Raw genomic sequence first — 15,649 nt, 5'->3', positions numbered from 1 at the left:
AAGGTAGGTGGTAAACATGCAGGGTGGTACAATATACAACTAGACAATGGACAGGTCTTTCATGATGAAATGTCCAAAAGAGAAGTAAGATATAACAAAGCTCAAGAGGAGGATGAAGAAGTACACCTGATACTTAAACTAGATAATGGTAAAACAATAGAAGTGAAACAAAACAAGGATAACAAAATCAGAATGGAAAGCGAAGAAGAAGTGTTTGTCCTTTTAGTACATGAAGCCATATTAGCAGTAATGTTGTCGAGAGAACAGAGAAACTCTCCAGCTGCCCTGGCAGCAAAATTAGTAGAGCTGGATAAGCTAAAAGCATTTAACACATATGAAGTAGTGAATGACGAGGGACAAGACAGGATAACAACAACTTGGGTGTTAACAGAAAAGGGCGATGAAATTAGAGCAAGATTAACAGCTAGGGGATTTCAAGAAGAAGGTGATTTTCCGACAGACAGCCCAACAGTACAGAAGCATTCTGTAAGACTTTTACTGGCGTTAGCAGTGAAATACAACTGGGATATCAGTACAACTGATATATCATCAGCATTTTTACAAGGAAACAGACTAGAGCGGGATGTGTTTATAAAACCACCAAAAGAAGCAGAGCTACCAAATCAGCTGATGAAACTAAACACCTGTTTATACGGCTTGAAAGATGCGAGTAGGCAGTGGTATTTCAAGGTACATAAAAAGTTAATGGATTTAGGTTTCAAGAAAGCTTTTTGTGACAAAGGTGTATTTTTCTTGATCAAAGATAACAAACTCATAGGATTTGTTGCGCTGCATGTGGACGATTTTTTGCATGCAGGTGATTCACATTTTGTTGATAACATAATGCCACAAGTGCTTGCTATGCTTAAAGTAGGAAAATCTGAATCAAGAGATTTCCTATATACAGGAATTAGAATACAACAAGGTGACAACTATATTAAAGTAGATCAGGAGAAGTATGTTAAGAATGTGAAGATACCAAGTCTAGATCTGAAGGAACTGAAGGACAAGAAGAGAGAGATGAATCAGGAAGAGCTCACATTGCTAAGACAATTGACAGGAATTGTGAACTGGGCTCAAAGAAGCACAAGACCGGATCTAAGCTTCGAAACTATTGAGTTATCCACAAAGTTCAAGGGAGGAGTAGTGGAGGACCTGATTCAAGCAAAGAAAGTAGCTAACAAATTGAAGAAATTGGAAGTGACTGTGACAACATCAGATATTGGCAACTTTGCAGATTGCCAAGTTTGGATCTTTACTGATGCAGCATTTAGGAACTTGAATAACAACACAGACAGTTGTGGAGGCTACTTTCTCATCTTGGTGAACACAAAAACAGGAAACTGTGCACCAATTGAGTGGAAAAGTGGGAAGATAAAAAGGAAAGTGAACAGTACACTCGGTGCTGAAACACTGAGTCTTTACAATGGGCTAGATGCTGCACTTGCGATCAAAGAGATGCTCAAGCAAATAACAAATGGTGAAGCTGATCTCACAATCAAAGCCATCACAGACAACAATTCTGCAAGAGTAGCTGTTTACTCTGAATCAGAAGTAACAGAAAGAATGCTGAGAGCGGACATAGCAATGATCAAAGAGATGGTAGAAGATGGAAGAGTGAGTGAGGTTAAGTGGGTAGAAGGAAAGAACATGCTAGCTGACATTCTTACAAAGCGCAATGTTAATAAGCTACCGATACTGGAAGTGCTTGAGAATGGCAGAATTCCAAGAGAATTGCTTGGAAAAATTGTCAAATAAGATAACAAGAAAGATGTTCAACATCAAAAACCAACCTAATGTATGTAAATATAAAAATTACTGTACTAAAAGAAATAAAAACCAAATAAAAATACTAAAAATGTCGAAAAATGAAACAAAAACAAACAAAAACATGCAAAAACCAACAAAAATAGAAACCATAATGTAAAAATTGCACAATTATGAAAACATTTCCAACAAAATGCGAAAATCGCTTGCGAAAAAATTCGTAACAAACTACGGCTGGGATACGACGCACAAAAATGGCTCCGATAACAAATACAAGAGTTGGCAACTTGAATAAAAGCGAAAATAGAACGCGGCATCCAGAGCATATGCAAGTTTCAACGTTGCCGCTTAGTGATCAATTTTTAGAAACATTTTTTATACAGTTATTACACATTTTCATCAAGTTTTAATTATTACTACGTCTAAACCAGCATAGAAAAGTGAATTTTAAAATTGTCCCCTATAATTTGAAACATTTTTTATCTTCGTGTGTTGAGTAATTTCTACAGTGAGCGATAACAAATATTAAATATAAAAATTTAAAAAGCGAACCCTGAAAAACAATCAAAATGTGCTTAAATATGGGGCTTTCATCAAGTTTCACAGTCGAATATACAGTTTCAAGATAACAATTAATCTCTTTTCAATATTAATTTTTCTTTCTTTTGACTTTTGATAACAAGTACAAATTTTTGGGGATGTTCAAACATAGATAACAAAAATAGCTTTATGCACAAACATGTTATTTTCAGAAAACCATGGCGCCAATTTCATCAAAATTCAACAATAAGATTGTGGATGTTGTTTTTGCTTCTTTTAAGCTCAAGGAAGAAATCCTCGATGAGGAACGTGAGGGTATTCGCTGGGTTAGCCTGGCTAACTACGATCTCAAGACCACGGTTGCCGTAATCAAGGAGGCAGTACTGCAGCAGAAAACTGCTAAAAATATTCTTGTAAGTGCTTTTCAAAAGTTCATTGGAAATACGGATATTCAACTGCTAATTAAGTACCTACATGAGATCTGTGAGATAACAAATAAGCAGTCCCAGAATCGCCTAGTCTTCGGTACGGCGTTATTCTTGCCTACTCAGGAAGAATATTGGAATCTAGTTGCCCTTTTCAACAAGGAGTGCCAGCTATTGAATGAAAGATTGAAGATGCCAAGAGTGAATCTACATCGCAGCGTGATGAGGCAGATGCCCGACGACACGATGGAGGTGAAGCCGCAGAACTGGCAAGAATTTCAGTTAGGGGTGGCGACTGGAAGGACTCTGAGTCATGAGGGGATGGAGTGTCTGTTTAGATACATAAGGAGGGCGTTTGACACAGTTTTTTGTGACAACGCATTGACCCTCAAGAGTAAACCCCCCAAAGTGGTGTGTCCACCTTCATTGGCCAAAATGCCAGAGTACAAAAATAATGCTTTTTTTCGCCAGGTCCTGGAATTCAAGGGTATTTTACCAAAGAGAACACAATCTTCAGGATACGCAAGGAGAGAGAGGCTGGCATGTACGGATGATAGGCTACCTGGTTGGCGCCACTGGCGTATTTTCAAGGATCAAGGGCCACTATGGTCTCTCAGTAGCCGGGAAGGAGCGCTAGAAGCTCACAACTACATGTTAAGCAGGTCGGATGAAAAGCCAGTTTGGGAGGAGGACAGTGAAGAGGAAGTTGACATCAAAGGGCAAGATAGAGAGGTTGAGATTCTGGAGGATGAGGAAGATTCAGTTTTTGAGGAGGAGATGAGTGCAGAACCTAAGAGAAATGAGGAGAAGGAGACAGAAAAGGAAAAGAAGGATTCATATGAGAAGTCAGATAGTGCTAAGAAAGATGATAGTAAGATGACAACGAAGCTCCTGAAGCTAGCAAGAGACAAAGTAAGAGAAAGTGAGCATATGCTAACTGTGGCGAATGAAAAGATAAAGGCTTATAAGAAAGAGGTGGCAAGTAAGGAGGCGCAGATTGTTAAGGAGAAGGCAGCTGTAAAGCACTGGAGGTCAATGGTAGATAACAAGCAAGCTGAGATTGACAAGCTAACATCTGAATGCAAGAGTCTAGAGGCTAGCTACGAGCGTACTATGGACAGGTGTGAGGAAATTACTCAGGAGTACGAGTACCTATGTGGTGTCTATGGTGAGGAGATGGATAAGCCTAAGAAACTCAAGGCTACTAGGAAATATCCTAAAAGAGATAATTAGGTAGGAATCATGATAACAAGTTTTTTTATAAGTAGATAACAAGTGTGTATGGGAAAGATAACAAATAGTTGTGTATGTCTATTAATAGTATAATAGCCTATAGGATAACAAGTTTTGGTTACCAGTAGATAACAAATTTGATTTGATAAGATAACAAGTACAAAAACACTAAAGAATAGAGAGATTTATATTAGTGTTGTGATTATTAATGTGATGACTATTTATAGGTCATGATAACAAGCAAGAACTATAACAAACCAGTGTGTGGGCAAGAGGACGATATGACCATGAGGACTCTTCCCTACCAAGCCTAGTTAATTATGATAACAAGCTATTTTTGTCATAGATTAATATATCATTATGTTATGTTCTTTGTAAATAAGATTTTATTCTCTCATTAATTTAGTCTTTGTACATTGCAGATTTACTGGGGTTTAATTTATACCTATATGTGGGAGCACCTGTAAGATTATTATGTTATGTTTTAGACTAATGTGAACATGTCATTTTATGTGCTGGTGTTTAAGTGTCTCCATAGCTGCGCTACTACTTTAGGTAAATTTAACAGGAGTTTTAAGAAAAGAATTTGAAAATACTAGGATCTTATTCAACTTTAGTATTGAAATAAATAATCCTAAACTTCAGGAGAAAATGAACGATTATTGTTCGAAGTGTAACAGTAGATTTATAAATTCCCGAGCATTAGAAATACACAAATCTAATTGTCTAACTTCTTTCCACAGTTTATTTTACCAGTAAGTTTTTTAAAAGCGTAGCTTTTCTTCAATAAGGATCGGTACGTCCGTATGTCTGTAACGAATATCTCTTGTCGTTAATTTAGGCATGTTAGAATTTTCCTTTGGATTTCAAACTTCACATGGTGATTTCTGGTGTAGTTAGGTACGATTTAGAAATCATAACCAGAATTTCTTTACGTCCATTTGCAACATTTTACTGTTGATTTTTTACTTTTTCAACGTCAAATTTTTATGTGATGTAATAATCCTATTTATCCGATTTATTTATTTATCCAATTTTGTTTTGACTGGTACATTTATATCTGCCAAATTCAGTCCCAAGACTCTTCAAGTATTAATGTTCGTTTTTCCGTTTCAGAGTTTCGCTTTTATGGATGTTGTCATCCTTGTTTATACACTTTTTAATGGCATATTTATTTTTCAAAGGAATTTTTTTTTCGACGTTATACATAGGTTATTACTTATTTTTTACTTTAGCTAGGTGGAACAGTATATAAAACAAAATCTTAGGGATTGATAAAAGAAATCACAAATAGGTTTGATAGTTATTTATCACATCGCATTATAGACAATTTTTCGCGGATATTAAAATGAAAAATTATAAGATTATAACCAGTTTGGTTAGCCCCATACCTAACAAAGGCCCGGGCAAAAACTGGTATTACTATAATGATTTTATTTTAGTATTCGTGGAAAATTATCTGTTATACGATGCTATACATGTTTTTTAAAGTATTATTGAGAACTGGTACTAATCCAGTGGATATTTATCGGTTTTTGATACTGGACAATTATATTTCAGATGCCCGGCCTGTCCATTAAATTTCGTAACAGAGGAGAAGCGTAATGAGCATGAAAGAATTCAGCACGCCAGGAATGAATATAATAGACGTGGATGTATTGACATGGGAAAGTTTATCGACCTTGTAGGTTGTTAGAATGGACCAATTTTTTTGGCCAGTACGTTCTTCCAATATCAGTGGAAGGGAAAGGGGTAAATGGGGGGAATCGTTATTTTAGCCAGCTGTGAGGATCATTTTATCAGAGTACAGGTATATTGGGTAACATCCATGTATTTATATATCGATTACACCAGGCTACGCTGTCCGAACTGTACACTCTGCTTCTATGATAGATCATTTGTGAGCCATCTGAAGACTTGTAAGGCCAGCAATGAAAGCCTGGCAAACAGTGGAGGAGAGGGTGTTCACACTTTTATAGTGTCGGCCAACGTTAAAGGTATTTTAAGTTTTGTTTTTATAAAAAAAAAATGATTTTAAAATTAGAGTAAAATAATAAAGGGGAAAGGGGTTAAATAACTATATGTCCCCACCCCGAGGACATTAGGTCTTTAAATACAACCAATAGCGTCGGGAATATTAACACAATCAAACTCTGAAAAAAGTAGAAAGCAATTTGCTAGCAGATGAAAATTGTTTGTAATACGATGCTTTAAAAAACTTTACAGTATGGCTGAAAACCGGCTCTAATCCAGCAGATATTAGGTAGTCGGTTTCTAAGCCATACAGTAAAGAAATTCTATTTATTTTTGGAAATATACACCCCTGAAGTATATGATTTTTATTTTAGGATTACTAGAGAGTTCAGATAAACAGGCAAACTATGCTGTTGTAAGTGAAGAGGTAAGCAATAAGCATTTTTTTCAAATATAGACAAATCAGGGGTGTATTTTCTGCACAAGATTCATTTTTTTCCCGGCTGCAAAATATTTCATTATTTACTAATAATATACTAAATTGATGTATCATGGAAAGAAAACGAAGTAGCGGATATTTTCACAGTAACTTTTGATAAGTTATTTTAGGTTAGGTTGGGTATTAAATTAATGATTGCCCTGCATGGTTAGGAAATTGGCCCCGCAGGATTAAAGCCCTCTAGAAATAGGAAAAAAGTTATTGTGAAAATACGACGAATCCGATACTTAGTTTTCTTTTCATGATCCAAATTGATATAGGTGATGAAGCACTTGCAGTTGGAGGGGAAGAGTGTTGAGACCCTGTACCTGTGCAAGAACTGTAACCATGCTTTCAAAAGTGTTGACCAGGGATGCCAATCCTAGCAAGGATTTTCGTGTATTTTTCTCCTAAATGACCAGCTTTTGGTACCTAGATTTTTTTTAGTGTGGGTAAATTCAATTTTTTCTTTTTTTTCCCTTCTGTTTTTTTTTCCAGCAACGAAGGGGAAAAATAGAAAAATATTTTCAGAACTCTTTATTTTATTCATATTATCCCCCCTCCCACACATTATTTTATTTTATCACCAAGGAGGGGAGAAAATTGGGAAAAAAAATGTTTTCATTTATCTCAATTTTTACATTTTTCCCCCTAACAACATATTTTTTATTTTCTTACCTCCCTCTTTAGGAGGGTCAATTTTGCAGAATATACACACCTGTTAGCCCGAGCCTAGAAACTGGTTTCAATATTGTAATTTTTCATTTAAATATGCGCAGAAAGTTTCAATAATACGATGCGATAAATAACTATTATTAAATTTGGATTGTCATGTGATGCCTGTATTAGTTGGAAAATCACCATGAGCATTGTTCACCATCTGAAATCAAGTCAAGTACACATACGATTCATAAAAATCAGGTAATCCGTATAACAAAGTAACAGTATCATATCTCTGTCTGTCTAACTCTACGGAAGGATTTATCTAACTGCTCTGAACCTTTATGCTTATCAGGTACTATCCTATTAGGATTTTGAAGATTATCCCTCTCCCCCCTCAAGAGAAATAGCCCCTAGAAAAAATTACCCCCCTTCCAAAAGAAAAATTTGTCTTTACTTTTGCTTTTTAAACCTAAAATATCCAAACAATTTTGGTTGTCGAATTCAACCCCCCTCCCCCCTTACAGGTTTACTAAGGAATGATATAAAAGATAAATTGATATACATCCTCATTCCTCATACAAGATTATTCCTGTCTTTTGAAAAATTTAGACACTACTATTTTATTTAAGTTGAACTAACCAATCAAAATTCAATAAAAGTTTCCATTTTGTTAAGGACAATGAAGATGAACTGATCTACGCGACAGAGGCAAATGATAATGTTGAATGTGATACTGTTGGCGAGGAAGTGGTTCTGGATCAAGATGGATTCCAGGAGATGGAGGTCAATTTGCAGGTAGTAAGGTGTAAAAAAAAACAAATCAACCACAATTCTCACAAATTAAACTTAACATTTACAGTAATCATCGTACTAAACCTGTATCTGATATACATAATGACTGACAAACCAAAATTGTAAAAGTTTTGCCTATTTAAAAGATTAGGTAAAATGTTGCTAGTTGATTGACAGGTTATGAAATTAAAGTATACAAATTATCCGCAATAAAATATGTTTTTTGCTTATACAACTTAAAGAGGACTATCCACGAACCAGAGCACATGATTCTAAGTACCTTCCAGCATTGATCCTAAGTATTTTCTTTCAGAATATAATAGGTCACCATATATTATTAATATATTGACGAGAAAATTTATGTTTCACCATGTTTTTTTTAGGTATTTTAATTGATTTTGAAAACTTTTATGAAGCTAATTCTTTTAATAAAATGGATACTTGATAATACATATGCGAATACTCGTGTTATATAGATTGTAAATTAATCCATATTAGCATTAATTTAAACATAACATATAAGATATAGTAAATGTGCTTTTGACTTTTTTTAATTTTTATCATTTGACAACATGGACAATTAAAGACACCCCGAACTCAACAAAACGTTTGATAGAATTTTAACGAAAAATGGTGAAATTTTTTTTACTTTTCTTCAACTTGAAGTGGTGAAACATAAATTTTCTCGTCAATATATTAATAATATATGGTGACCTATTATATTCTGAAAGAAAATACTCAGGATCAATGCTGGAAGGTACTTAGAATCACGTGCTCTTGTTCGTGGATAGTCCTCTTTATGTCTTATGTATGCTGTATTTATATCAAGTTACTACAGCATGACCCTCAAAAAAGTATTTTTAAGCATCTGCAGCCCTTATTTCTCAATGAATTATAAAAAAATGCATATGTCCTTGTTCTCCATAGTATTCCACATAAGTAGATATAAAAATATTTTTTTTACCTCCATTAACACCGGAGATTTTTAGAGCTAAAGTTTTGAAAAAGTGACTGAGGAAAAAGTAACTTTTAACATGAAACGACTTTTTTAGCAAAATTAAGGTAGAAATCCTTTTATTTTCGTTACTAGCAGAAAATTTATACAAAAATGAAATAAAAAATTTAGTTTTTGAGTAAAAAGCATTTTTTTACACATATTTTTTGAGTCTTTTTAGTTTAATGATATTTTGAAAAACTTACTTATTAGGCAAAATTTTTTAAGATTAAAAAACCAAATAAATCTTTATGAATATAGCAGGAAAATTGTTTTTGTTTCACAATCCTAACTTTAATAACAAAAAAGTTATGAAGAAAATAAAATTAAAAAATAATGATTTTTTTGTCTAAAAAGCTTAATTAACCCCCTATTAAATTATTGAGATGTCAGAAAAGTAGGCGGAGCAACTGTCATAATTAATCCTTTTCTCAAATAAGGGTTAATAAATAACCTAAAATTTGCAAATAATCAATTCATTCAGTAGTATTTTTTGCCATTAAAAATTTATATTTTTTGGTGGAATAAAAAAGAAATAATTGGTTAACTTGTTTTTCTTTGTGTCTCATTATTCAGTTGCCAGAAAAACATAATATAACCATCCAAAAAATAAGAGAAACAAAAAAAAATTCTTTTTCTCAGTCACTTTTTCAAAACTTTAGCTCTAAAAATCTCCGGTGTTAATGGAGGTAAAAAATTTTTTTTATATCTACTTATGTGGAATACTATGGAGAACAAGGACATATGCATTTTTTTATAATTCATTGAGAAATAAGGGCTGCAGATGCTTAAAAATACTTTTTTGAGGGTCATGCTGTATTATTAAACCATAATGAATACAGGGATAAAACAATAATAATTTGCAATTTTTGGAAAAACATATAATTTTTTTCAGGATTCACCCGACCTGAACTACCTCGTGACCTCCTCCGATTGTTCTGAGGACACTACCTATGTTGTGTGCCTCGACAACAACCAGACCTCAGAGGAGGGGCACCAGGAAAACGCGGGAATTGAGGAGGAGGGCGAAGAATCAGCTGATCAACAGCTGATTGGCGGGAACAACAAAAGAAGCAGCGTAATTTCACCGGCGGCGGCAGCAGCTGACAGGGTCAGCAGTATCATAACAGTTGCAGGTAGGATACTAAATCTATAAATATAGATGTTTATCCAGACAACTACCTGGGTGTACAGAATGTACATCTAGAGCAGCAAAATGGAATTTCACCTTAATCTTCTGAATTTTCTAGATCATCATTGGCAGAAGAGTCCCCATTGTCAAGAGGATCCTCCAGATGATTATTTCCACCAAAGATCAAGAAGATTTAGTTATGAAATTATTATTTAAACTTGTTTAGCTTGAGTAAGGCTTTATGTAAATAGGATGCCAATCTTAATGATTCTATGTAACTGTAAATGTAAAAGTCTAAATGATTCTTTTCTTGATTTTGCTTTTGCTGCATTTAATTCCCTTAAATTAACTTAAATTAGCAGTCATAGGCAGGAAAGATAATCTATGAATAGACCTTATTAATTGTTAATTTTATTTCCAGATATCCTAAGTGTTTTATTTAAAATGAATGTATGAAACAATCTGAAAGAAACCAAAGATTTAAAAAGGTAGAATTTTGACTCTTTTTTACAATTTGCTCAGTAGCCAAGAGAGGTGGGGCTGAGGCATTGTTGATGTTGATCCTGATCTTGTCTTGTTAAGGACTGTTGCTGCTGATGGTGATGGTGACAGAGATGATCTGGTAGAGTTCAGAGAGGAGGATCAAGCAACACTAGAGTTGGTCAACTGTGGATAAATGTCTGGCACTCAAATCCCCAACACCCTACCAAACAAGGGTTGAGCTTGAGTTGGGAAGCTTGCAGGTGTGTAAAGTTTAATTTAATGCTATCTGATGTTTAAAGCAATCAAATTCATGCAAGCAAAGTTGATCTCCTTAAAATTGAATCTGGCACTGAATAGTTTAAATTGTCTGATGATTATGTATCCATTCAATCCTAATCTGATGATCTTTAGGAGTGGCTTGGAGTGGAGCCAGCCCAGTAGAGAGGGAACCCTGCAAGAAGTGGCCTACAAGCAAAACTGCCACTTGAAAAAGGTACATACATTTAAGAGTCAAATTTAAAGAGCCTTGAAACTAGCAATTTCATAAATATCAGCAATTGAGTCCTGTAAGTCTTCTTTAATAGTGTTGAACAAAAGAATCTTAAGTCAAGTCTTTAAAATAACTGATGATTCATTATCATCATCTTCCAGCTCCTCAAGTATATCTTTTTTAGAGCTGCAGCTGCTGACAATCACAAGCTGACAAGGAGCACCAATTGACAAAGAAGTACTAGAGGATGAGATAAGAGTTGATTGCTGATGATCTGATCAAGATGATGATATAGTTGATGATGATACCAAAGATGATGATATAGTTGATGATGATACCAAAGATGATGATGAAAGTAATGATGAAGAAGCTATGAGTGATGAAGTTATTGATGTTGACAGCCAAGAAATGTTGAAGTAAAAGATGCTTGAGAAAGACTATGTAAGTTTAATTATTATTGTAAACCAATTTATTTTAATTTCTTTCTTCAATAATTCAAATTCAATCAATTTCTTTTACAAAAGCAGATAAAGTTTGACCTTCTGTCACTAAAAAATATTCAATTCAAAATCATTCCAAAAGTTTTATTTTTATCAATTTTAAACATTTTAAATTTTAAATCAAATGCATATATTTATTGTAAAGGATATCTGGATTAGTCTAATGGTCTATTCTTTTTAGGTTTACCGCACCTTTGATGTAAGAAACTATTGAACAAATTAAGAAACTGTGTGTAAATAAAGTTGAAATATTTGCAGAAGTCAACACAGAATGGCTAGAAACAAACTTTAAAATTCTACCTGTGGGCAGTCAAGCTGAAATACTATGCAGGTCAGAACAGTAAACATAGTAAATCTAGTGGACCAGTTACTATAAGCCAATGTCTGAATCTGATGCTTCTGAATCACATGGATTTAGCCTATCATCAACTGAAACAGCAATCAACATATCACTGGAATTATCAAGAAGGATTGAAGCTCTTGAAACAGAACCAGAATCATCTGTTGGAAGTGCCTCAGGATTAGATGATTATGATATAGATCTTACTGGTACTGAGTATATTGTTGAAGATCCTCCTGTTAATTATGGTAATAAAACAAGTGTTCCTCTACAAATAGCTTTTGTCTCTGATACTGATGGTACTGAGGAAGATGAAGCTAATGCTACCATTAGGGATCTTGAAAGGTATATTAGTGCTCCTACAACTCCAGTACCCTCAACCAACAACTCAGCTCTTTCTCTACAAAACACAGATACAGTTGTTGTAAAGAAAACAGTCTCCAAAACTATGGCAAAAACAATTAAGAAGCATCTCACCCAACTGCTTGATGCCTCTATGGTCTGGGAAGATGACTTTGAGGATGTTGATCCTACTAAGATTACAGCAGCTGCTAGAAGTGGCTTGGTTGAAATTGCAAGAGACCAAGCAACTAAGACCAGAGAAGTTATCACTTTCTTCAATGAGAATCCTTCTGATCAGTTCCTTGAAAACAAATTAGAGGAAGCTAACCTGCTGAGGAAGAAGTTCTCTACTTTTATCAAAGCAGCTAATGAAGCAGAGCATGCCACACCTTCCTCTTCCTTAAACACTTCTTCAAACTCCATATCTGATGAGATTTCTGGTGAAAGAGCCTTGGCTTTGGAAGCCCCAGTCTTGAAATTGGTTGATAATGTCCTTGCAGAGTTGAAAGCTGTGAAGGAGACATCTGTCAAGACAATGGCTAACTATAAGTCTATGGAGGCTAGTTATGAGGCAGCTGAAATGGAAGCCAGGGAAGTAAAGAATCAGATTGATGACATTGTTAAACATGCTATTGCTGCTGGTAAGAGAGAAGCTGTTCATAGATTAGATCTGAAGTCTGTTGAAGTTCAGAATGCTAAACAGGATGCTAAAACTGCTCTCAAGGCTGCAGCCAAGAAGCTTGGAATCACACCAGGAAGCACTAAGAGTAAGGCAGATATCAAGTTCAAGGTTCCTGTATTCTCTGGCAACTATAAGGAAGGAAATGACTACTTCACATTCTCTACTCAGCTGAATGATTACTTTGATTGTCAAGGAGATTTTAGTGATCATGAGAAGTACCTGAAGCTAACAACTGAGTGCTTGCACAAAACTCCAAAGGAAGCCTGTGCTGGATTGACAACATATTTGGAATGTATGGAGTTGCTGGAGTCAATTTATGGTCAGCCAAAGATTCTCTTTAGTCAGAAGGCTGCTGAAATTGAAGAGTTTGGTAGGTGTCCTACAGGTTATATTGAGAGGAGAAATTGGGCTATTAATGTGCAACACAAATTGTCTAGTCTGCACCAGATGGCTACCAGGCATGAGATTACTGATGTTTATGGATCTACTGATATTCTGTCTATTGTGCAACAGAATATGCTTCCTCATGATGTGCTAGAGTTGAAGAAGAGAGTTAAAAGTAAAAGGAGAGCTTATGGTGGATTGATGCCTGGCAGAGAAGAACTGATGATGTTACAGATTGAATACTTACAAACTATGGTTGATGAAGCTACCTTTGAGCTTGAATATGATATCTCTATCTGTGGGAAGACAATTACTGATCTTGGCAAGAAGAGCCTTAAATCAACCAGGAGTGGCAAGTCATATGCAGCTAAAGTCAATGATAATACTGGTGATAGTGATGATCATAATCCTACCCAAGCAAGTCAATCTGTTGGTACTGTTGTTGCAACCCCTTCTCAACCTGTTACAAGTACTCCAATCAACAGTCCAACTGCTGCCAAAGAGAAGAAAAGTAGTAATAAGTCTAAGAATGCTGCTCATCAAGTGAATCAAGCCAAGGATCCTAAAGTTGTCCCCTGTTCTTGGTGCAACAAGAAACACACTCACTTGTCATACTGTAAAAGATTTCTGAAGAACAAGTCCTATGAGAGGTTTAAGCAAGCATGTGCTACTGGGAGCTGCATAAGATGCCTGAGAATGGATGCTGGATTTACATATGATAAGAGAGAGGAATGGTTCAAGCAGCATAAGTCATATTGTCTTGATAAGTATGTTTGTGATCAAGAGATATGTAGAGACAAGGAGCCATGGAGACAGAATCATATTTTATTGTGCAAGTTTCATCATGAGGAGAATGAGAAAAGGAAAGAGGAATATATTGCTACTTTAGACACCAAGTATATGCCTGCTAATGCTGAGATCCACTTCAGCAGTTTCCCCATCTTCTTCAATGACAATAAGATTGATTCTGATGATGTACCTGAAAATCCTGCTGTAGTTAAGGATGTTGATAGTCCTCCAATTTATATGATGCAATATGTACCTGGACCCAAGAATGAAAAGTTGCTCTGCTTTTATGACAGTGGTTGTATGGGAGCTGTGTTGTCTGAAAGAGCCTTTTCAATACTTGATTCTTCATTGACAAGACCAGGACCAACAGTATTGGAGGTAGCAGGAGGTGGAACTGTCAGGATTCCATATGGTGACTATACTGTTCATTTACCACTTGTTGCCAAGGATGATCCTAATAAGGTTGCTGAAATGACTATGCTGAGGATGGACCAAGTCAGCTCTGAATTTCCTGTTTGGAGACTCTGTGAAGCCTGGGATGAATTGAATGAATCCTACAACAATGATAACCCTGATGGTAAACCACTACCTACTGTTGAGGATGAGATAGGTGGAGCCACAGTTGATCTGATGATTGGGATCAGATATCTCAAGTATTTTCCTGTGTATGAGTTTTCCTTAAGTTGTGGATTATCCATCTTTACAGCCAGATTTAAAGGAGTTAATGGCAAGCAAGGAGTCCTTGGAGGATCACATAGCTCATGGAGGAATGCAAGGAATGCTGCTCAAATGATGGGTCCAAAGATGTTCTTAACCATGGAAATGAGAACATACAACTTTGTTAACTCTACTCTTTATGGTCCTACTTTTCCTGTAATGGAGTGTTCTGAGGAGTTCACCAAACCACTAATTTGTCAAGTGTGTGAGTGTGAGGAGGATTATGAAGATTACAAGGTAAGAGTGACCATTGCAGCCAACCCCCCTAAAAGAGAGATCAAGGAATTCCAGCTACTAGAAGAATATGGAGGTGAGGATAATTACAGATGTCAGAAATGCAGAAATTGCCAAGACTGCAAGAATGCTGAGACTCTTGAGGAAGCTAGTCTTAAGGAGGAGCATGAGGATTTGCTAATTCATGACAGTGTTACCTATGTACCTACCAAGAAGAAGTGTACTGCTAAGTTGCCATTTATCCTTGATCCTAGCAAGTATTTGGCTGATAATAAGTATATTGCTGTAAAGATCCTTGAGTCACAATTGAGAATTGCCAGTAAAAGCCCTGAGATGATTCCTGATATTTTACATTCCCATGAGAAGCTAAGATCAAGAGGATTTGTAAAGAAGATTTCAGAGCTGCCTCCAGAAATCCAGAAGTTAGCAAGAGGGGATGGATATTTTATACCTTGGAGATGTGTATTCTCATCATCATTGAGTACACCATGCAGAATGGTCTTTGATGCATCATCAAGAACAAGCACTGGTTATAGTCTTAATTGTATTCTTGCCAAAGGATCCAATATGCTTGCAACACTTGTAAATCTTCTGATACAGTTTAGAGTTGGTGCTTCTGCTTTTACAGCAGATGTTCAGATGGCTTACAATGCAGTTGAATTGGAGCCAGAGTTCCTGAAATATCAAAAG

At 35.6% G+C, this 15,649-nt stretch overlaps 1 protein-coding gene across 1 annotated transcript in view; it reads left to right on the top strand.

The window, feature by feature from the left end:
• The window catches only part of LOC145330094 (uncharacterized), a 28,867-nt gene that overhangs the window by 6,827 nt on the left and 6,391 nt on the right, over window positions 1-15,649 (top strand). Inside the window, exons 4-11 of the mRNA XM_080174677.1 lie at window positions 4,613-4,720; window positions 5,526-5,598; window positions 5,821-5,962; window positions 6,314-6,366; window positions 6,699-6,788; window positions 7,267-7,338; window positions 7,756-7,875; window positions 9,762-10,002. Coding sequence (XP_080030803.1) covers window positions 4,613-4,720; window positions 5,526-5,598; window positions 5,821-5,962; window positions 6,314-6,366; window positions 6,699-6,788; window positions 7,267-7,338; window positions 7,756-7,875; window positions 9,762-10,002 — 899 coding nt within the window. The remainder of the gene's footprint in view (window positions 1-4,612; window positions 4,721-5,525; window positions 5,599-5,820; window positions 5,963-6,313; window positions 6,367-6,698; window positions 6,789-7,266; window positions 7,339-7,755; window positions 7,876-9,761; window positions 10,003-15,649) is intronic.

Source organism: Acartia tonsa, chromosome 10, assembly GCF_053477335.1.
Source record: "Acartia tonsa isolate MP-2025a chromosome 10, ASM5347733v1, whole genome shotgun sequence".
Classification (NCBI taxonomy): Eukaryota; Metazoa; Arthropoda; class Copepoda; order Calanoida; family Acartiidae; genus Acartia; species Acartia tonsa.
The sequence above is the reverse complement of the archived record's forward strand: the minus strand, read 5'-3'. Positions and strand labels throughout refer to the sequence as shown.